This window comes from Acartia tonsa, chromosome 9 (genome assembly GCF_053477335.1).
Source record: "Acartia tonsa isolate MP-2025a chromosome 9, ASM5347733v1, whole genome shotgun sequence".
NCBI classification, from domain to species: Eukaryota; Metazoa; Arthropoda; class Copepoda; order Calanoida; family Acartiidae; genus Acartia; species Acartia tonsa.
Window position 1 is genome coordinate 40,118,219 of NC_137268.1, and position 24,370 is coordinate 40,142,588.

General features: G+C 33.9%; 3 protein-coding genes across 4 annotated transcripts; 1 reads left to right on the top strand and 2 right to left on the bottom strand.

Moving 5' to 3' along the window:
• Window positions 1-344: 344 nt before the first annotated feature.
• LOC145327537 (uncharacterized) lies at window positions 345-3,890 on the bottom strand. Its single transcript, XM_080171081.1, has one exon. The coding sequence runs from the start codon at window positions 3,888-3,890 to the stop codon at window positions 345-347; it is 3,546 nt and encodes a 1,181-aa protein (XP_080027207.1).
• Window positions 3,891-7,457: 3,567 nt separating this feature from the next.
• On the top strand, window positions 7,458-16,417 carry LOC145328913 (CUE domain-containing protein 1). Its single transcript, XM_080172860.1, has 4 exons — window positions 7,458-7,777; window positions 8,316-8,459; window positions 8,813-9,533; window positions 13,685-16,417. Exons 1-4 carry the CDS (start codon window positions 7,659-7,661, stop codon window positions 13,706-13,708), a joined length of 1,008 nt encoding a protein of 335 aa, XP_080028986.1. The 5' UTR covers window positions 7,458-7,658; the 3' UTR covers window positions 13,709-16,417.
• A 283-nt stretch (window positions 16,418-16,700) lies between these two features.
• LOC145328914 (uncharacterized) lies at window positions 16,701-24,058 on the bottom strand. Of its 2 annotated transcripts, XR_013882727.1 has the most exons (8): window positions 23,975-24,058; window positions 23,263-23,302; window positions 19,913-19,974; window positions 19,347-19,557; window positions 18,371-18,454; window positions 17,935-17,991; window positions 17,052-17,311; window positions 16,701-17,021 (listed from the first exon to the last, which is right to left on the bottom strand). XR_013882727.1 is itself a non-coding variant. In XM_080172862.1 (7 exons), the coding sequence occupies exons 1-7, from the start codon at window positions 24,017-24,019 to the stop codon at window positions 17,247-17,249; spliced, it is 564 nt and encodes a 187-aa protein (XP_080028988.1). In that variant the 5' UTR covers window positions 24,020-24,058; the 3' UTR covers window positions 16,701-17,246. The 2 variants fall into 2 exon arrangements, 1 of the variants encoding a protein (XP_080028988.1); XM_080172862.1 differs by having other exon boundaries at window positions 16,701-17,311.
• Between the last annotated feature and the right edge of the window lie 312 nt (window positions 24,059-24,370).

Genomic DNA, 24,370 nt, shown 5'->3' on the forward strand with positions numbered 1-24,370 from the left:
GAATGTTGTTTTGGTGTTGTGTTGCGTTGTCGTTTGAAAAAATTTGTAAAATGTAAGCGATTTCCGGTAAAAAAGCGTCTACAACGCTACTCGGAACTCTGTTTGTAAATACAGAGGATTATGGCTTTGTGAGTGCTAGAGTATTATGACAACGCGTTTAATATCTATATTTGCAACGACCGGTTTTTTTTTATAAAAAAAACGATTTTTGGAGTTGTGGGTTTTGTAAAAGTGTTAAAACTCAATTGTGTGGAGAGTATGTTGTAAAAGAATATATTTTTGTTATATACATTAATGAAATATGCTATTTACAGAATTTGGAAAATGAATAATTTAGAAAAAAATTAAGCATTTTTGATGGCTCTGATATATTCAGAACCTATTTTTCCAGTTTGTAAAACCATCATGATTTTTGTAGGGTTTACTCCCTTTTTGGTGAGGATATCGGCTAGTTGGAGGTCTCCAGGTACCCATACTAGCTTCTCAATCTCTTTCTGGCTTATCCATTGTTTCACCATTCCTATTTCTCTGCGGAGTCTTCTTTCACCTACATCAGTGGCACTGTGAACCGCTGCAAATGCATCATTGTTGTCTATGATGGCAATAATTGGCAGTTGGTATTGGTTACCAAGTAGTTCTCTCAAGAACCATCTGGTGGCAATGGCTGCATCAGTTCCTGCTGTGAGACTCATTGTTTCTGCTGTCAGTGTAGAGTTGGCAACTCTTTGAATTTTGTTAGCTTTCCATTCAATCGGTGCACAGTTGCCTGTTTTTGGATTGACAAGAAACAGTATATAACCTTGAGTGCTGTTTACTCCATCATTCAGGTTGCCAAAGCTGGCATCTGTAAAGGACCAGATTTCCACATCTTTGAAATTTCCAAGATCTGCTATCCTGACCTTTGCTACGTCTTTTAGTTTGATGAGTGTTTTCCTTGCTGCCTTAAGATCAGCAATGGTTCCAGCTTGCATTTTTGTTGAAGAATCAATCATCTCAAACTGTAGGTCTGGGCGAGTGGCTCTTACAGTCCAGTTTGTTGCTCCTGTCATTTGTCTGAGTATTGTGAGCTCTTCTGGATTCATCTTTTCTGTCGTTTGGCTCATTCTCTTTGCTTCCAGGTGAGGGATTTTTACTCCTTCCACATATTTCTCTTGGTCAAGTGTTATACCTTGATTGTCCTGTTTGAGCATGAATCCAGTGTAAAGGAAAGAATTGGATTCGGATTTTCCAATTTGGAAAGCTTCAAGGACTTTGGGTAAAATTTCCTTGTTGAAACGTTCTGTGCCACATGATATGAAGTCATCGACATGTACTCCTATCATTCCTTCCAGTTCTCCTTTCTCATTATGAAAGAAGAAAAAACCTGAGTCATAGTCTGATTTTTTGAATCCTAGTTTCTCAAGTCTGTCTCTAACCTTTTCATACCATTTCTTGCTCGCATCTCTCAGACCATATAGACACTTTTTCAGTCTCCAGAGCTTCTTGGTCAGATTGGCTTCCTTGGGAGGTTTCACCAGGACAATCCTGTCAAGTTCATTTCCTTGCAGAAATGCAGATTTTACATCACTGGCCGTTATTGTCCATTTGTTTGTAGCGGCTACTGCTAGCAACACTCTTAATGTGTGCTTGTGCAGTGTAGGGGATTCTTTAGCTACCTCTTGTTGTTCTTGGAAACCCTTGGCTGTTAGACGTGCTCGTAATTCATCTCCTTTCTTTGTTATGACCCATAAAGTGGTGATGTATTCTTGGCCTTCATCCTCTATGATTTCATAGGTGTCAAACTCTTCAAGTTTGTCAAGTTCTTTCTGTTTTGCCTCAGTTGCTTCTGGTGTATTCGTCTCTTCTTTAGCTATTAGTACCGCTAGTACCTCCTCTGGTAGGTTTCTGCTTGAATTCACTTCTCCATCTGGTTTTTCTACCCTTGCTTCTTCAGTTTTCCTTATCTCAAGGTTCTCAATGTCATCACTGAGTACTTCTCCATTCTCTAGAGCAAAATTGTACCAGTTTGGATATTTTCCTGTTCTTTTTCCACTGCTGGTTACTGTGGCATTATGCCAGGTACCATCAAGTTTGATTTGAACTTTCTCAGATCTTTTGAGTATTGCAACTTGTTTGCAGGCTGTTTTCTTTGGTGGTCTGCCAGGTCTCCTCCTTTCCTCTGAGATTGTTCTGGATTCTTCTGGTTGTGTTTGAGGAGTTCTGTCGTCTCTTCTACTTTCCTCCTCAGCTTCTTCCTGTATGATAGTTGCCTCTTGAGGTTGTTCTGTTAGATCAATGTTTATTTGTTCTTGATCATATTGCGTGATATCTGGAGTTTTGTTAGCTTTGTCTCCTTGTTCTCTGTTGTCCATTTTTGGGTCTTTCTCTGTTACAGGAATTGCGTCCTGTTCTTGTTCTTCTGTTCTGATCTTTTCCGCTAGTTCTGGTTTCACTGGATGTAATCTGTTTGCGTGCACTTGTCCAAAGTATTTCCCGTGTCTCACGCAGATTACTTTCCCATCTTGATATACTACTTTGCCAGGACCTAGCCATCTATCATCCTTCTCACGTCGGTAATATACGTAGTCACCAGGTTTGTATACGTGTTGAGCTGTTCTCATCTTAGTTCTAAGCGCTTGCTTGAGTTTTTCACAGTTCTGTGATTTGATAAAAGCAGCTCTCGTTTCATGCATTGCTTTCAGCTGGTCCTCTAAGGCTTTGCTGTGTGATTTCACTTCAATCACATTTGGAGGTTCATCAATGATGTTGGGAATGTTGGGTTGTCTCCCGTATACTAATTGAAACGGTGAGAAACCATATACCGTTGTGAGCGAATTTTTCGCTGCACATGCCCAGGCGAGGGCGGTCTCCAGATCCATGTCAGGGAAGTCCTCCAGATTTCTGACTAGGATGTTGTCTACTAGTGCGTGGTTTCTCTCACATATTGAGTTGCTCCAGGGGCTGTAGGCTGCTGTGGTGTTTACCTTTATGTCTAGTTTACTCATGGCTTCCATTATCACTGATCCTGTGAATTCTGTGCCATTGTCTGTGATTATCTCGCTGGGTTTTTGAAAATATCTCACCCAGTGGGTCATAAAAGCTTTCACCACTTCATCTGGCTGTTTTGATTTCAGAACTGTACCTACTGTAAATCTTGTGAAACAATCTATCATGTATAGAATAGGTTTACCTTTCCATATTTTCAAATCCATAGCTACACACTTGTTGAAGTCATTGGCCATTGGATAGGCTACTGAAGGTCTGTCAGGTGTTCTCTTCTTCAATATACAGCCTTCGCATCCGTCTATTATCTTGTTTATCATCTCATTAAAGTGATCCTTCCACTTTTCTGCTCCTTTTAGTAGGTCTACAAACTTCTCTTTGCTCCCATGTCCAAATTGTTTGTGTAACTTCTCCAGCATCTTATATTGTTCCCTGATAGAGGCTTCTTCTAAATCAATGAGCAGGATGTGTTCCATGACCATTGAGTCCTCATTGTCATCTTGTCCTAGAAGATTTATAATGTAGTGTCCTGCACTTGTGGTGTGAAGTTTTACTGGGTTGCTGTTAGCTGTTGCTGTGTCATTTATCATGTTGATGACAATTCCTAGCTGTTTCATGTGTTCCTTTGACATTAACAGGGGAATGTCACTGTTGATTACATCAATCTCAAGTTCATGAATTTCATTCGCAATGATTACTGGAATCTTGTAAGTTCCTAGAGATGACAGAGATTGTTGGTTTCCAAACGTGAAGGATGTTTTGCTCATGTGTGGACCTGATAGTAGGTGTTTTAAATGTTTTGGTATAGCTTCCATGTATATTTTGATCCATTTTGTGCCAGCTACTGAGCTGGAGCAGCAAGTATCTAGCGCTGCCGCATTGAGTGATTCTGCTGTGAATTTTGACATCCGCAAATTGGCTTCGTGTTGGTGTAATTTATTTCAATTTTTGCCGTGTAACAATGGGCCTAGAACGTCCTCGATTCTTAATGGGCGATTTGTTTTGGAGGTTTCGCTTTTAATTTGAAAAATTTTGATGTTTTGAAAAAAAAATAGATTACACAGAGATACTTTTATTGGGAAGACGACCTACGTTTCTATTCTGTGGGGAGGTTTTGTGAAAACGTACCTAGAATGTCCTCGATTCTTAATGGGCGATTTATTTTGGAAATTTCGCTTTTACTTTGGGAATGTTTATGTATTCGTATGTGCTATTGTGTAATTTGAAAAAAATTGCACTGCAGAATATTTTTATTGGGAAGACGGTATTTGCAAAAATCGTTTCTATTCTGTGACGAGGTTTTGTGATTATTATTATTGGAAATAAATAATAAGCTACTTTTTGTATTTCGTTTTTGAAAAAAAAAAAAACGGGGGTGATCTGTTTGTAAAAGATCAATTAGGTTTGGAAATTGTATGTAGTATGAATAAATAAATGCACGGTTGATATATATTTATTATTGTTTGCAAATTAATAAATAAATACACATAGAGGTTACTTTATTTATTTTGGAATGGATTGGAAACAGAAATTATGTTTGTTAACACAATAATTTATTGCTATAAACAGCGTGTACAATATAATTTGTTTGTAAAAACAAGGAACTTTCATTTGTTCCTGAGCTCTACGGGTTTGGAAAATTTGAAAATCAGTAATACTTTTGACAAAGTTTATTTACCTAGCATCCGCATAGGATTTAGACTAGCCAGCTACGGGCTTCAACTATGGTTCTCTTACACATTTTTGTCAGTATGTCTATTTATCGTTTCTTTTGGAAAAAAAAACTTTACACCGACCACTACGGGTCTAATTTGGAAATTTTACTTTGACTAGTAGCAATTGTGTGTGTGTTGTGATATGGTTGCCGTAGATCTTTTGAAAAAATTAAACTAGCTCTGCTATCACTGTTAAATACCCCTAAATCCCTGCTAATTGGATAATATCTAGGGAGGGTATATTACAACACGAAACACCTCGCTACCGTCATTGTAATCAACATATTAGACATACTGAAATGATAATATAAAGCTTATATTAAAGACAAACTAAAACCTCAGCATAATGATTCTGCAAGTATAAGAAATATAAAACATACAAAGAATAATGATCATGGTTTTATTGTGCATGACAGTTTATAGGATCATTAAATAAACAACAATATAAATTCATAATAAATATTAACATGTGATAAAACATAAGCTGGAGGTTGCAGTGATGGGACACTCATAAAGCAGGACAGCCACGAACCTGTAAACATAATATGTTTAATAATTTTAGTTGGACAATTTCCAACATGCGGATATTTGATTTTATCACATTTAAGCAAGTATAGCCAATTTATCAATGTCAACAATACCTTCTTAGATTTTAGGGTTCTGCAGCTTTGGCCCCAAATTATTTCAAAAAACATATTATCAACATGGGTTGATATTTAAAATAAAGGTGGCCCAGGATGTCTTTGAAGGCTGGCAGGTCAACTTTTGTCTAAATTGTTGGGTAGGAAAAATTGAATTGTTGACCCCTCCAGACCAGTGTGCACTGGGGTAAATTTGATGAATACATAATGGGGAAGTGTGGTATTTAATTTAAGTAAATTGTAAGTTCATTCTGTTCACATCAAAAGAGTAATATTGAAACATTGGAGAATTAAAAAAATAATAGGGTTGCTGTCTAATATACTAATTACTCCATGCCAAGCCTCTAGGGGAGGGCCTGGGAGGTCAGTAATACAGCCTAAACCTTCCAAAGGCGCTTATAAAGATTCCCTGAAAAGTACAACCAATTTAGACTGCTTTTTATTGTGATCTTTAGATTCAGTTCAGGTACTACATCTAAATGGAAAAAATCCAAACTTTTTGATTTTTAGGTTAGGTTGTGCAAGTAAAACCCTATGGAAATAGGGTTTTTAGGCCAATTTTGATCTATTACGTTTTTTCTTGGGGTGCTCACAGGAGTTAAGTGCATTCTTTCTAAAGTTTGTGTTGTTGTATATCAAAATATAGGTTTTTTTTAATTTTGGTCCCCAATTTGCTAAATCATCTTAAATAAGGTCCTTATAAAAAGACATAATGTATTTAAAGGAAAAACTCAAAAACAAAACAATAAAAGTAAGTTTCTTCATCAAAATTGTCAAAAATAGGCCAAAAAATCCCATTTCTGCAGGGTTATCTTACCTAACCTGAAAATTAATAAAAATTGGATTTTTTTCATTTAGATGTAGTACCTATTGGACTAGGCTTATGTACCAAGTTTCAAGAATCTAGCTCAATATTTAGACCATTTTGCTTACTGTTTAAGTTTTGATGTCATTATGCCCACCCCCCCCCCCACCCCCAAATTCATAATACGCTCATCCTAATTGCATATTGTTAAGAGATCATATATCCTACAGTTCATATTTCCATGTGCCTCTGATCTCCATTATTAAGTACCATACTAATTATTAATAGTATCTTAAAAAGGGGCTAGTTATAACTATAAGTTGTCTTCATATTTTGATTTTTGATAGGATATTCAACATTAGGGGAATCTGATTAGCGGGAATCCGTTTGTGAGAATCTAAACAGGGGGAATCGAATATGGGATATGTGTCGGATACCCACATAAATATAGCACTCAATAAATCATATATTGAGTTGTTTTATGAAATACTTAATAAAAGCAAAGTTATAAAGAATTGAAAAATATTAATATTTGTATTTCTTATCATGGATAAGTGTAAGCTCCTAGGGGATTAAATTTGAACTTGAAAATTTTCAATCCTAAATCTTTCAAAAATTTGATTTTGTTGGATTTTCTGGTGGTCACATATGAAATCTATCAGAAGTTTAGATTTCTAACTAGATTTTAAAACATGAACTGAGTATTGTAGGATACACTACCTAATATATCTTTGACTCTAAGGGCACTCTAATAGCATATACTTTAATAACAGTATACTTTTATTTATGAAGGAGGGAGAGAGTCACTTATCAAAGGAAGCGGATACTTAAAGAGATGCTAAGCATATAAAAAAAAAGAATTAAATCAAGAAAGAACATGCTTAAAATTGCTCATTTGTAATAAATAAAATCCTTATCCCGAAATCTCCTTCCTAATATTGATCTTTAAAAAATGTCTGCTTTCTATGTTCCCTAATAAAGTAAGCCGACAATTTACATGATAGATAGATAGATAAATGTACATTCTGCAAGTTACAACAGACAAACACAACAACAATAACAACTATCACAACAACAACGCACACGAAAGATTCATCATACTTGAGAAAGTTGAGAAAAAAATTTTCTCCACAGACAAAATATTAACTTACAATTTCCAGACAACAGAACCTCCTTTTTATTATTAATCTGTATGGCTTCTCCTTATAGATTTCTCATACATATTTGATACATTGTTTAAACGTATATATAAATGTGTGTGTGATTTACAATTTATATAATTAAATTCAGTAAATTACATGCAGAATTAGAACAAGATTTGATTATCTAAATTAGTTGTGACAGCTCAAAATAATATTTCAGAAGAATTCAACACATTGAAAAATGTAAAGTTAAGCCAAAAAGACATTGATTTTTAGAATAATAAGATAATTTGAAAACTGTATATGTAAGACTCGGCAGTAAAACTGCTGCAAAAAAATTTTAACCAACCTATCCTCGTAAGAATTAGTGAGAATGAGTGGCCGACCAGCAGGGCATCAACCCTCCACTCAACTGGAGTTTACTCAGGCCATGAGTGATTTCAAAACAATGTTTCCTAACATGGATACTGATGTTATAGAGGCTGTGCTCAGGTAATATTCTTTTCAGGGAGTGGTCAATTATAAAAAAAAAATCTTTTTTTAACCAATAACAATTACGTCTGTCAGAAATGAAAACCCTTATACTAATATACATATTACTGGGTTTTATGTTTCTAACAATAAGAATTAAAAATTGTAAGAAATAATATCCATAATTGTATACATTTTGACATAATGATCATTTCTGACCACTCTGAAGAAATGTTTGAAATCATTACTATAGCTGTATTTTCTTGAAATAAAATGAGATATTATAGAAAAAAGTAAATAAAAGTTAATACAAGTGACATTAAAGAGGGGGGTGGGGGCAAAATTATATCTAAACTTAAACAGTGAGCAAAATCTAAATAATGAGCTAGAATTTTAAAACTTTGTACATATGCCTAGTCCAATAGGTACTACATCTAAATGACGTTTTGCTCACTGTTAAAGTTAAGATGTCATTGCGCCCCCCCCCCCCTCCTTTTTTGAAATAAAATCCTTGAAAGATCTAAAGATTTGTTAAATAAAATAGAATAATTAAACTCAGGTCCAACAATGGTGCTGTGGATGCTACAATAGACCAGCTGTTGACAATGACAGCTGACCTGGAGGAGGATAAACCCCCTCCAATTAACACCCCCTCACCACCTGATTACCTGGCCAACCCACCTACATATAACCAAGCTTTGAGGTATTGTATATTTTAATCTGAATACAAAGTGTAATTGTTCTGATAAAATTAATGTCTGTGTCTCTGAGTAAACATTCATAGAATTTAATTACTCACAAACTTAGTATTCAAGAGTTTTTTCTTCACAAATATGCCAAGTATTGGAATGTTGCATAGATGATTATCAACATAAAATATTAGGTGTTGATTTCATACAAATTCCTTTTGATATTGAAATAAATTTTTTTCCAACCCTGTCACAGTACAAAGTTTCGCATATTTTTCCTCAAATTATAATTTGTTTCTGTCCTAAAATTCTTAAAATCTAAAAATGAATTAAAATCTTATTGCTATAACTAATACATTCATTTCAGAAATGAAACTTCCAACCCCAATGACCTATCAGATTTACTGAGTGCCTCCAGCATAGGACCACCTGATATTCTCTCAAACCTAGAACAACATGGAGCCACAGGGGGCGGAGCATTTGCCAATGGTCCTCTATGGTCAGCCAAGGGATGGAAACCCCCAATCCTAACCCCCCTGCCACCAGATTTTCTGAGGGTAAAGAAACTAAAACAGGGTCACGCCTACACCCATCCCAACCACCGACCAGAGCATCACTCACCCTTCAACCAAGAAATGCTTCGCGAACGAATGTCCGAAAATGAAAAGAAGCTTGGCAGTCTTACATCACACTCAGACCTTGCAGACCTACAAATGCTGGAGGATGAAAAATTTGCCCTAATGTTACAAAATGAGGAGTTTATGGCGGAACTGCGAGTCAATGATGAATTTTTGTCAGCTCTCCATGAAGACCATGAATCTGGCCAACCAATAGAATTCAGCAGCAAGAAAAGCCATGGCCACGGCCATCACATGGACGATGCGGCCTTCAAAGAAAAACTCAAAAACATGGGGAAGACCTCAAAACAAAAGTTTGCAAAACTTGCCATGATGTTCCGCCAGAGAGGAGGGAACAGATTGTTAGGCCATGCCCCAGCGCCTAGCAAAGATAACCTGCTACTGGATGCAGAGAATTATGTTGAACAGCAGGATAGTGATAGTGAAGAGGAGAAGCATAGCACTACAAAGGTAAATCAAATCATGCAAATGTTTATAGAAAAGGGGGGGGGGTGCGTAATGACATATAAACTTAAACAGTGAGCAAAATGGTATAAATATTGAGCTTGATTCTTGAAACTTGGTACATAAGCATAGACCTGTAGGTACTACATCAAAATAGTAAAAAAATCCAAAATTTTTGATTATGAGGTTAGGTTACGTAAGAAAAAACCTTGCGGAAATGGGGTTTTTAGGCCTTTTTTTGTTGTCTATTTTGATGTAGAAACTTACTTTGATTGTTCTTTCTTAAGTTTTTTTCCTTGAATACACTATGTCTATTCATAAGAACATTATTTAAGATGAATCAGCAAGTCAGAGACCGACCCCAGTAGGCTAGGAGGGTGATCACAGGGGTTAAGTCATTATTTCTAAAGTTTGTGTTGTTATTTATCAAAATATAGATTGTTTTTTTTTTTAATTTCGGTCCCCAACTTGTTAACTCATCTTAAATAAAGTCCTTATGAATAGACATAGTGTATTCAAGGAAAAAAACTTAAGAAAGAACAATCAAAGTAAGTTTCTAAATCAAAATAGTCCAAAAAAGGACTAAAAATCCCATTTCCACAGGGATTTCTCACCTAACCTAAAAATTTTTATTAATAGATTTTTTTCATTAAGATGAAGTGCCTATTGGACTAGGTTTATGTACCAAGTTTCAAGAATCTAGCTCAATATTTAGACCTTTTTGCTCACTGTTTTAAGTTTAGATGTCATTACTCCCCCCCCCCCCTTAAGGGGGGGGGGCGTAATGACATTTATTCGTAATCCGTGAGCAAAATGGTCTTAAAATTTAGCTAGACCCTTCAAACTTGGTATATAAGCCTAGTCCTATAGGTATTACATCTAAATGGCAAAAAAATTTAAAAAATTTTATTTTAAGGTTAGGTTAGGTAAGAAAAACCCTGCGGAAATGGGGTTTTTAGGCTTTTTTTGGTCTATTTTGATGCGGACACTTAACTTAAATTGTTTTTTCTTAGGGTTTTAACTTAAATACACTGTATCTATTCATATGGACTTTATTTAAGATGATTCAGCAAGTCGGGGACCGACCCCAGGGGGCTAGGTGGGTGGCCCGCAGGGGTTAAGTGCCTTTTTCCCAATACATATGTTGTAATACATCTAATTATAGGTTTTTTAGGTCAAGGAACTCAAATTTAGAGCTAAAATAAGCATTAGACTAATCTGAAGCTAGCCCCAGCGGGCTAGGTTGGTGGCCCGCAGGGGTTAAGTGCATTTTTTCCAATATATATCATGTTATATATCAAAATATAGGTTTTTTAGGTTAATAAACTCAAATTCTAAGCAAAAATTAGCATTAGACTAACCTGAAGCTAACCCCCCCGGGCTAGGTTGGTTTTCTGCAGGGCTTAAGAGCATTTACCTAACCTAACCTAGAAACTTACTTATATTTTTACAGGTTTTTTTTCTTGAATAAACTGTGTCTATTAATGAGGACTTTATTTAAAATGATCCAGCAAGTCGAGGACCGACTAATCTGAAGTTAGCCCCAGCGGGCTAGGTCGGTGGCCTGCAGGGGTTAAGTGCATTATTTTCCAAAATACATCTTGTGATATATCAAAATATAGGTTTTTAAGGTCAAGAACTCAAATTCAGAGCTAAAATAAGCATTAGAATAATCTGAAGCTAACCCCAGCAGGCTAGGTGGGTGGCCTGCAGGGGTTAAGTGCATTTTCCCAATATATATGTTGAGATACAACCAATTATAGGTTTTTTTAGGTCAAAGAACTCAAATTCAGAGCTGAAATAAGCAGTAGACTAATCTGAAGCTAACACCAGCGTGCTAGGTGGGTTGCCAACAGGGCTTAAGTACATTTTACCTAACCTAACCTAAAAACTTACATTTAATATTATTTTTTTTAGGTTTTGTTTCTTAAATAAACTGTCCATTCATGTGGATCTTATTTCAGATGATCAAGCAAGTCGAAGACTGACCCCAGCGGGCTAGGTGGGTGGCCCGTAGGGGTTAAATGCATTTTTTAGAAAAAGTATGTGTTATCATACATCAAATTATAGGTTTTTTAGGTCAAGAAACTCAAATTTACAGCTAATAAAAGGATCAGACTAATCTGAAGCTAGCCCCAGCGGGCTAGGTGGATTGCCTGCAAGTCCTAAGTGCATTTTACCTAACCTAACCTGGAACCTTACTTTTTTTTTTAGGTTTTTTTCTGGAATAAACTGTGTCTATTTATGAGAACATTATTTAAGATGATCAAGCAAGTTGGGGACCGACCCCAGTAGGCTAGGTGGGTGGCCCGCAGGGGTTAAGTGCATTTTTAAAAAGTATGTGCTGTCATACATAAAATTATAGGTTTTTTAGGTCCAGAAATTCAAATTGAGAGCTAATAATTGAATCAGACTAATCTGAAGCTAGCCCCTGCGGGCTAGGTGGGTTGCCTGCAAGGCTTAAATGCATTTTACCAAACCTAACCTAGAATCTTACTTTTTTGAAGTTTTTTTAATTGAATAAACTGTTCATGAGAACATTATTTAAGATGATCTAGCAAGTCGGGGACTGACCCAGGCGGGCTAGGTTTTACTTAGATACACAGTGTTCAGTCCTAAAGCCATCATTTAAAAGATTCTTCATACAGGAGGCTGACCCAAGAAGGTCCCCAACTTGCTGGATCATCTAAAAAAATTTCCTCATTCATAGACACAGTTCATTCAAGGAAAAAACCAAAAAAATAAGTAAGTTTCTAGGTTAGGTTAGGTAAAATGCACTTAAGCCCTGCAGAAGATCAACCTAGCCCGCGGGGGTTAGCTTCAGGTAACACTTATGCTTATTTTAGCTCTGAATTTGAGTTTCTTGACCTTAAAAACCTATATTTTGATATATAACAAGATATATATTGGAAAATAATGCATTTAACCCCTGCGGGCCACCGACCTAGCCCGCTGGGGCTAGCTTCAGATTAGTCTTATGCTAATTCTAGCTCTAAATTTGAGTTAACTGACCTAAAAAAACTTATAATTAGATGTATAACAACATATATATTGGGAAAAATGCACTTAACCCCTGCGGGCCACCAACCTAACCTGCTGGGGTCGGTTCCCGACTAGCTGGATTATCTTAAATAAAGTCCTCATTAATAGACAAAGTTTATTCAAGAAAAAACATGTAAAAATATAAGTAAGTTTATAGGTGAGGTTATGTAAATGCTCTTAAGCCCTGCAGAAAACCAACCTAGCCCGGGGGGGTTAGCTTTAGGTTAGTCTAATGTTAATTTTTGCTCAGAATTTGAGTTTCTTGACCTAAAAAACCTATATTTTGATATATAACAAGATATATATTGGAAAAAATGAACTTAACCCCTGCGGGCCACCAACCTAGCCCGCTGGGGCTAGCTTCAGATTAGTCTAATGCTTATTTTAGCTCTGAATTTGAGTTCCTTGACCTAAAAAACCTATAATTAGATGTATCACAACATATGTATTGGGAAAAAGGCACTAACCCCTGCGGGCCACCCACCTAGCCCCCTGGGGTCGGTCCCCGACTTGCTGAATCATCTTAAATAATGTCCATATGAATAGATACAGTGTATTTAAGTTAAAACCCTAAAAAAAACAATTTAGGGTAAGTTTCTACATCAAAATCGACCAAAAAAAGCCTAAAAACCCCATTTCCGCAGGGTTTTTCTTACCTAACCTTAAAATAAAAAATTTTGGATTTTTTTGCCATTTAGATGTAATACCTATAGGACTAGGCTTATATACCAAGTTTGAAGGGTCTAGCTAAATTTTAAGACCATTTTGCTCACGGATTACGAATAAATGTCATTACGCCCCCCCCCCTTTACAAGCATCTAAAGAATACCTAAACTTAATTTCTTCATCTTTTCTGCCATTATTAATTTATGAAAATGACCCATTACCTATGTATAAAAATCTTTCCAATGCCGTTTAAATGTCCTGGGAAGGAATGCATCATAAACTCAGTCCACAGCCACCCCTCCCCTAATATTTCTTTTGTTCTTAATACAAACTTATTACCTGGCAAAAATTATTTTATCAATTGGTACCTACTTGTAGCTAAAACATTGAAAACTTTAAAAACATCAAAACAAAGGTCTGCTAATTAAATAATCATTTTATTTTTTCAGGGTAGAAAGTACCAGTTAATGTAGGGAATAGCCCTGTGTGAGAGGTACGCCGATATGAGTCAGATTTATTTGCAAATGAGGAGGGACAGGCTGAAACAGGACATGCAGGCCAAAACTAAAGAAATTATGGAAGAAATGCATTTAGACATTTAAACTGGAGACTATGTATTAATTTTTCTTTGCACTTTTAAGGAGTGAAAAAATCAACATTCAAAAGAGATTCAAAATAATTTCATTTCAATTTAAAGCCAGACAGAAAGGAATTTTAAAAAGCTTTATATGAATTCCTGAATTGTAAAAGTTATTGCTAACAGCGGGGACGCCAGTTATTGGAAATAAATATTTACCTACTCTATCTTCAGATTATTTAAAAGATGTTATGTTTTTCATTTGAATTTGAATTTTTAAAGTCAACTCAATTTTTCATTCTCAAAAAACTTTTCAGTAAAACATATAGAAAGTAACATTTTTAGTTTGTGTATTTTGTCATTTTTTCTTCATGATTTCCTTAACTGGGAAGAAAGTTTAGCAATTCAAATAATTCAAAAAAATTCGTTATACCTTTGAAAGTGAAAAGAATTTCCTAAATTTTCAGCCACTCATACCTATTATACAAAATAAATTTTGTAATTTGAACTTGCTGTAGCCAAAATTTTACCTGATCTAATTTTTTTAAATGCTTCTTTTTTTAGCTTAGTCCCACCTCAATGTTTTACTTTGCATTACATGTTGATTAGTTAATTTCATAATTATTTATACAGTGTGGGGTTTGACTAGTAATCTGTTTATTAAAGCAGTTCATCACCTATGTTTGAGATCTTTTTGTTTTGCAAACAACTTAAAGATTTTCTCGTAATTATTCGAAACCGATTCTAATCCGATGAATTAGAACCGGTTCTCATTCATACGAAAAAAACTATGTCTAGCATCGTATTATATCCAGTTTTCTACAAATATAAAAATGTACAATCATATGATTAAAACCAGTTTTTTTCAGCCGGTGCCTTCTGCACTTAAGGGCTAAATAAACTGGTTTTAATCTTATAATTGTACATTTTTATATCCGCGGAATGCCGTTTATAATACGATGCAAGAAATAACTATTACGCCATTTTAAAAGAATATTTCAAAATACTTCTTTTATATTAGTAAGATTCGTATTTTCATGCAATTTGATTACTAGTCATCATAGTTAAGGCTATTAGGAACTTATTTCTAAAATCTACTTTAGCCAATACTACTGGTAAGTTCAATTCTGAAATCTTTTTGTTTCATAAATGGCTCATTTTGCAAATGAATAACCAACAAGAAAAAAATGTATCTAAAAATAACCTATGTAATGGTATACATTAAATGGTTAATAACATCTTTATATTTTGCTATAATAAAGAAAATACTATCTTCAAATCTAATATTATGAAATATACCTAAATGTATCCAGATATAAATCATTTTTACAAAAACAAGATTAGATCTTCAGAAACTAGTAGATGAGCAACTTTTATACACAGAATTCCTCTCAAATACTCTGCTATCATAACAATGGGTTTTTGTTTTAATTTACATAAAACATAATATACAGAATTAATTTACTTGCAAATGTGATATTTTACAACTAAATAGCTTTAGTAAAACTTAAGCTAATTTAAAAATTATAATAATATTGTACATTATCTTAAATATCAATTTATTTTAATTTAATTTATCTTTTCAATACATCAGTTCTATTGTCAGACATAGAATATATTCAAAAATTTACATCTAATTGGACATGTAAAATCCAATTACCAAATTCTTCTACAATATATGTCTCATCTTTTTAAGCTTATTATAAAGTACATTTTGAACAAAAACTTTTATAACAATCCCTAAATTTTAACGAAAATAATAAATGTATTATCTTACAATTATGCTTTTAAATTTTTACTTTTTTATTGAAACCATATGAATGTAATTTAGTTATATTTTATTCTTGTAATTAACTACTTTAAGATGCATATTTAATTAGTTACCTAGGTAAATCTATCTTTGTCTCATAGTGACAAGGTATACACTAAACCTTCTATATTGATTAATAAATCTTAATGTATATAAAGGGTCAATTATATGTCAGACTTAAAATTGCAACAAAAAATATTGTAATTACATCAATTTTAATTGTCTTTTTATTACTTTATTGATTAATTCCTTGAATTGGACTTTAATTTTCTAATTCAAAGATAAGAATTGAATGTTTATAAATGAATTTAATATCTTGCCAATATGTTTAGCATATTAATTGTAAAAAAAATATTTTAAGATTCTAAAAGGACAGACAAAGTTTTGAGTTTTTCAAAACATTTACCTAATTGATCTAAAACTATTGATTCATATTATGTAGATTATAGATGTTCCTAATTCTAAAATCTAATAAGTGAAGTGTCCCCTTAACAAGAAACTAGGAGTACCATAGTTCATTATTTAATAAGACTATTGTTATTATACCTAACCTTTTACATTGAACGTCCCAATTTACGAGCTAAATTCTCAAAAAACCTGCAATGTGATATAAATAAGGAGTAAAAGCATTAAGAATATAAAAAAGAAAGATAAAAGCAAAATTATCTTTGTGCATTTTTTATTCTCAATGTTTTTATTTACCTATGAATCTAAATTTTTTAGTTTTGTTTGCTTAAACTATTATTTATTTATTCATAATATTTCACATGTATTAATAAATATGTTTATATCTTATTTAGTTGTCTAATCTTAATTTAAATTTTATACAAGGTTGAAAATGTTTAAAGTACAAAATATCTAGAATTCTTTGAGAATATAGAAAAGAAGAATTTTGTTGTATGACTGCTATTCTATAGGTAGCAAAGGTATGATTGTTCGCCAATAATTTAAACCCAAGGGTACCCAAGCATTGAATGTTTAAATTATCTAAACATTACATGAAATTCATGTGCCATAATATTTCTATTACAATAATTGTTAAAAACATATCTTAAAGCACTCATTTTAATTCTGAAAACTAAAATTAATTCATTAAACACATTTTAATACTGTTTACATACATGGAAAAGGATAAATAATATAGTTTCATACAATTTTAAAAACGCATAATGTTAAGCTTTAAAAACAAAGCTTGATTAGAAATTATCAAAACATGAAAGGAAATAACAGGTCTCGGCAGCCTCAAATTTTAAAACGTTTGATTTTTGTTATGTTTTTAATAGAGGGATTGCCATATTTGGATTAAGTTTAGACTTTCTGCTTATTGTAAATTATGGAAGGTCGAATTCCATACAGCTTATAGGCGGCTGACGCGCGGCTGCCGAGTCCTGTGAAAGACCTTGTAATTGAATTTGGTATTGAAACAGACAAAGATCTGAGATCACGTGTAGGATAAATATAAAATTACAGAAATAAAAAAAACATTATTCTTTGTTTCTTCTTTAAAATCTGTTTATCCTAAACTTTAACTTCACGTTAATGCGTTAATGTTCTAGGACTTCAATTATTTTGTTCATAATCCTAGTCTTAGCTTCTGTTTAAATTATGTTCACTAGAAGAGGATTTAGCCCACCAAGGCAGGTGCCGCCGCAAGGGCTGGAAAAGCTACCGCTAACGGTGCAGTTAAAGCTGAAAAAAATATTCTATTATTACATCTTATTGATAATTCTAAAATTAACCTTACTGTAAGGTTTATATGCGCTACAAAATATTATTAAACCTGAGGTGGGTTCTTAAAAAAGGTGGCTGGCGATAGCTATTTTTTTTAAGTACCACCCTCTGATTTCAATAAATAATGTAATTGTGATAAATTATTTTTTAGGCTTTTTAACAATTAAAAAATAGCCTAGGTATAGGTAGAAAAGTTAGATTACATTGTGTTCTTAAAGGTTTATTTCCACGTTGTGGTTAGGTTTAAGAGGCACATTAAAAAATTTACGGAAATATTCAAAAAACAAAAAAAACAATACTTTTAAATACAGGATGTCTGCCTGTCTATCCACTGAAGTATATCAATAACCGCTGAACCGATATGGTTTTCCTTATAATGTAACTTCTTCTAATTCCAGTAAAGGTTTATGATTATAATAATTTCAAGGGAACCCACCCATAGAAAAAAAACAACCTCTCCAAAAACTGTTTAATATGTTATCTTTTAAACTAAAATTTAAAAGTACTAAGTACCCCCTACTTTAACCTTCCTAGTGTCCAAAGATGCCTCTAGAGGCGTAGCCGTCAATACTATATTCTACCTGTCGTAGTGGCTGTGATAGCTGCTGCTAATGGTGGAGCTACCAAAGCCAAAAGTCCTAAAATATTAATCTATGAAAAAAAAATCAAAAATAATGAATTCAAATTAACATCTTAAGTAACTTGTTTCTAAGGAAGGAGAGGGCATTCGACAATAAATTACACTGGTACCCAAAGTTTTATAATAACGTTATCTTATTTGTAGGCTCAAAAACTTTATTATCGAATTTAAATCTAAAGAAGGGGTAATTTTGTTTACCATTATTGGGTATGTATAATAATTTATCGCCCATTATCTTATACCTTAACATAAATGTTTATAACTTTCCCTATTAAGAAATCAGTCCCACCAACGACTTCAAACTCCTTTTTTTAACCATTTTTTGTCCACTTTTTTTTATAAAATGCATAGAAGATTGAGTACTGTGAAACATTTACCTAAAACCCAATTAAAGAAACCAAACGTGAAGAACATTGTAGCTCCCAAGAGGATGGTGTTCACAAAAGCAAATGCCAACAAACCTAAAATACAAAAATAAACTTATTAAGAATGCATAACAACATTTTTAAGTAGAGCATTACAGACAGTTCGAAGGACAAAGTAATAAATTAAGCAGAATCCTCATAAAACAAGGATGACAACATTCATAAAGCACTGAAACGGTAGGACAAACCAACATTAACACTTGTAGAGTGTCAGAACTGAATAATCAGAATATAAATGTCGAACGAAACAAAATTGTAAGTAAATCTGTTGAAAAACTGCTTAAATACAGAATATTGTTTAAGGACATACTTACATTTTTAGGACCTAATTATAGAGATGCTTTGCTTATAACAATGTACTTTGTTGTCCTAGGAATCAGTATTCTAAAATCCAGTGCAATCGGATAATTTTATCACATGCATCATAATGCAAAGAAGTCATAATTCAAAGTTTGAAATAGATAGGACAATTCTAACATGCCTAAAATAACAAAAAAGAGCTAACCGTTACGTACGGACGGACAAACCCCAATTACAGAAAAGCTCCGCTTTTAAAAATTCATCCTTCTATACTTAATAGCGATCAAGAAAATCATGGTTTCTTCTGCTTAACAAAAATTACCTGCATGCAATAGCTTTTATTGCAAAATTATTGAATCTTAGGACTAAAATTACAACATGCTTTTAGACACACTAGTCTCCCCAAGCCTCTAGGGGGAGAGTTTAGTAAAATAGCCTAAAACCACACAAAGAGGTATATAAAGCTCCCCTAAAAAGGAAAAATAAATTCTTTGACAGAGCAACAGTAGGAGCAATTTTGACGTCTTCAGTTATATATGACGCGGTTATTAAGCCGAGATTCGAACCTATCACCTCCCCGAGCGGATGCGCTACTTGTTGTGTCACGGTCGCGCGGGTTAACGCTTACCAAAGCCAACAATCCAACCAATGGAGATCACATCTACCGCTCTTTCTTGCGGTAGAGAATCAGAAATTGGCTGGTGGGCGGAGTTGGGAGGGTGAACAAGTGGCTCAGAATGGGGCGGGATAGCATCCAGAGGGTCCACTGGTATGGCGTCGAAAAATAATGTTGACGGATGCGTATGAAGTTCTTCAATTGGATTACTTACAATTTCAACCTAAAAAAGAAATTTATTTTTTTCTTGTGAAGAACTGTTAAGATATCTTTTATTCTGACTACAAGCGGCTATGTCCCCGGAGGCCTCTAGGGAGACACGAGATACGTAGGCGGAGTCATCACCCCTAAATTTTCAATTTTAGTTTTAAAAGAAACATTTTTTTTTTTTGGGGGGGGGGTGTAGGTGTTGTGGAACTTATAAAGTGGCTAACAACTAAAAAATATCTCACTAGTTCCTATGTATGAAGCTTGAAAACTAGAAATCTAATTAAATGCTACAATATAGTCAAACAAGCACAAAATATTAAAAAACCAACCATTATTCATTTTGGATGAAATATAAGATATATAAAAACCTTGTCTTTGATTGCTTCTGCATTTGGTAGAACTATCTCTGGTATATCATTTAAGTCTAATCCTGAAAATAAAACACTTTTTTCTTTTATTCTTCTTTAAATAAAATTAACAGGATCCGTGTCTGTCTGTACCAAAGGATCTCGCTTACAGTTACCACTAAACCGATATAGTTCTCCTTTACAGGACAGCTATTCATAGGTCCTGGGAAGGTTTATGGCTATTGAGAAAAGGGTAGAACCACCCCTCCCAAAAGAAATAACCCCTAGAAGAAAAAAACCCCAAATTTTTTTTTCTTTTATATAGAACTGAAATTAAAACCTCAAGAGCCCATAGCCGCAAGTATTTTTTTTTGTCTAAATCTTACAATAACAATAGCTACTAAATATCTGAGTTTTCCTTTCGAAGGAAGCTTCATATAAGTCACAGGAGAATGGTTTTGGGTAATTTTTCTGCATCCTTCTTATCATTTTTAATACAAAGCCCTAAATGCTGTGGGTGTACTATATGTACATTATAAATGTTCTTATTTTAGATGACCAGAGGCACACCCATGAGAAGCAAAGCAAGCCTACATAAACTATTTTCACTCCTGAGCATACCCCCCCTAATTTTTTCTCAATTACTGAAAGTCTTGTACTTTCAGATTATCAATAATGTCAGATTCCTAAAGCTCAGGATTGGAACAGTTTTTTCACCTCCTCTATTACCACTCTACTATTACCCCACTATTACTCAATTAATCAACATTTTCTTATTATCATTAAGAACCTAACCATGGTAATATGTCGTGATTCTGCCTTATAAGAGCTTAAGAACTGTCAGTCATTTTCTCTTCCTAATGAGGTGAGACATTATCAGGAAATATACATCCCTGACAGTGAAAAAACTGACCTATGGTAGAGAACATACTACCTATAGTTAGTTATAAAGTCTTTCAGGAACCCTTGAAAGACACCTATAACTGAATGTTGACTTTAACAGCATTAGGTTATAGTAAATTTTATAGTTGTTTTACAAGCATTACCTCAGGAGTTTAGAATCAGATCAAGATTCTAAATTTGCTGTATACAGCTATAATCAAATGAGGGAGGTCTGGACTACTAAACAGTCAGAACCATCTCAACAAGCAAGCACAGACACCCGTGCTCGCAAGCGATCTGTTAATAAACAACTAGAGTTTAGCAGGTTCTTAAGCTCTTATAAGGCAGAATCACGACATATTACCATTGTTAGGTTCTTAATAATAATAAGAAAATGCTGATTAATTGAGTAATAGTGGGGTAATAGTAGAGTGGTAATAGAGGAGGTGAAAAAACTGTTCCAATCCTGAGCTTTAGGAATCTGACATTATTGATTATCTGAAAGTACACCTTTCTACAAGCCTTCATGCGATTGACACATCGCTATGGAGTACCTGCTAAAGTTTTTTTCTGACCCAGGATCCCAATTGGTCAAAGCAGGTAAAGATACTTAATTGTCTTATGCTGACATCACTCGCACCCTAAATGGTAAATTTGATGTCACTTTTGACCATGCAGTAAGTCCTACTGCTACCCCTAACTTTCAAGGTTGTGTTGAAAGAAATATAAAAGAGATTAAAAATATCTATCACCAAACCTATAGTGGTTTAAAATTGGATGTTGTCTCATATGAAACAGCATTTAGTTATTGTGCAAATGAGCTCAACAACATACCTCTATGCCTTTCATCTAAAACAGATGATTTAGGACATGTTGACCTAATAAGTCCTAACAGACTTATAATGGGACGCAACAACCGTAGAGCCCCCACTGGGCCAGCATCACTAGCCCAACCAGGTAGACTGTTAAAACAGATCCAGTTAATGACAGAATCCTGGTGGAAAGTCTGACGAACAGAACATATAATAAACTATGTTCCTAGACCTTCCAGGTTCAACAGAACAACAGTTCAACCAGAAGAAGGTGATATTGTCATCTTTAAGAAAGATCAGGAAGAACTAAGTTCTGATCATATTTGGCGAATTGGACGTGTAACTGAATGTATAGTGTCTAAAGACAACATTGTTCGCACTGTCCGCATCCAGTATAGATCAGACTGGAAAAATAAGTTCCGTGAAACTACTAGAGGAACTAGGAGTATTGCCAAACTATTTGCTGAAGATGAGATCCCTTTCATTGATCAGCTAAATGAGAGTAGCCTTCATGCTAATGCTCTCTATTTCAACTATCTGAAGACCAATCAGAAAGTTTATGATCTTAGAGACAATGAAGCTTACCCACTCATTCTACCCTCACCATGGGAAGAAGATTAATTATGTGTGCATAATTCATGTACATAACCTTTAAAATATAAAAACAAACAAAAAAAAAAAAAAAATATATCAAAATACTAAAAAAAAAACCAATATTTAACATTGTATTATTATATGTTTATTAATTGTGATAAAATATTATCAAATAAAAATTTAAAAATACATTTATTATTATTTGTTATATTTCAGCTTGCAATCATGGGAGTACCTACTGGTCATTTCTCCCGCCCCCCCAGTGTACTATATGTACATTATAAATGTTCTTATTTTAGATGACCAGAGGCACACCCATGAGAAGCAAAGCAAGCCTACATAAACTATTTTCACTCCTGAGCATACCCCCCCTAATTTTTTCTCAATTACTGAAAGTCTTGTACTTTCAGATTATCAATAATGTCAGATTCCTAAAGCTCAGGATTGGAACAGTTTTTTCACCTCCTCTATTACCACTCTACTATTACCCCACTATTACTCAATTAATCAACATTTTCTTATTATCATTAAGAACCTAACCATGGTAATATGTCGTGATTCTGCCTTATAAGAGCTTAAGAACTGTCAGTCATTTTCTCTTCCTAATGAGGTGAGACATTATCAGGAAATATACATCCCTGACAGTGGGCGCAGCCACTAGTTATATTAAAAACTGCAGGGATGACAAAGATTTTAAAAATTAAATAAGACATAATTAATTTATGAGCATTTTGCATCAATTTTCTCTTTAATGTATGTCTAATATTTTAGGTTATGGGGCAGGGCCTAAAAGAAAAGTTAAAGGCAAAATAATTTTTCTTATATGCCAAATCTCTTCTGATAGCCTTACAAAAAGGATGTTTGTTTGTCTGTACGATGGATCTCGCTAACCGCTGAACCGATCGGGTTCTCCTTAACAGAGTAGCTTGGCTTATCATAGGTCCCGGGAAGGTTTACAACTATTTTAGGGGAGGTTGCCACCACCCTCCCGAGAGAAATCACAAAAAATCAAATTTTTTTTACCTAGAGACTTGAACGCACCAAAGACATGTTATTTAAAAAAACTAGAAAATATTGACTAACCTTTATTGGTATCTGGTATTTGTAGAGAATAGCATCTTATCTAAATTCATGCAAAATATATTTTAACATTATAATCATGAAATGTTATTCCTAAATTTGTTTCATATTATTCTAACTGAATAGTCACATTTAAAAACAAATTGAATCAGGGGTGTATTATATGCTACATAATTAACCATGCTAAAGGGGAGGGGGGGGGGGGGGGGTTGAGGGAATAAAAAATATGTGGTTGGGGGGAAGAAATGTAAAAATTAAAAACTGAAAACATTTTTTGCCATTTTCCTCTCCTCCTTACTGAAAAAAAATGATTAGTTCTAAAAATATTTTTCCATTTTCCCCTTCCTTGCTGCCCCTGGATAAAATTAGGAGAAAAAATATAAATTTTGCAGCAGGGGAAAAATGAATCTTATGCAGAATAAATTTAAACCCCCTGAAAATATACCTAATCATTCATACAACAATTTAAAGAAAGATCAGTGAAGAATTTACTTCTTTAATTTTTGAGGATTACAAAATCAAGAGCACTAATGAACAGATGTAGCGCAGAATTAAATTTGATAATATATAAAGTACGCTACAATAATAATACAACTTATTATGTTAAGAATTGTAAAATAAAACGGCTAAAGTAATTTTAATAACATATTACTATGGACCTTTGCTACTTGTATTACGAGGTTTTTCTTTAGTTCATTAAAATTATTTTTGATTCCTTTGAAGAAAGTAGTATGATGAAAATACTGAATAACGCCCACATTTTACCTGAAAGAGAACATCACCTATTGTTGCTTGCCATCTTTAGTGGCAAGGTAATTAGGCACTAAGCACAAATTCAAGTAAAAAATAAACCATTAACAATAGAATTGGCCAATTTAAAGTCATAAGAACAAATGTGCTTACTATACAACAAGGAAAAACCAAAGCAATGTGCTTAACAATAAATGGCAAGTCGGAGGTATTTACTAGTTAGGAAACTAGAGCACAGCAGCTTTCCTACAATTTAAGTTTTAAATTAATTTAAATTAAGTTTCTTTTGCTTATGAATTCGAAAGGGCGTTTTTTTCATATCATTTATTGTAACTTAAACCTCGACAGAAAAGTCAAATTA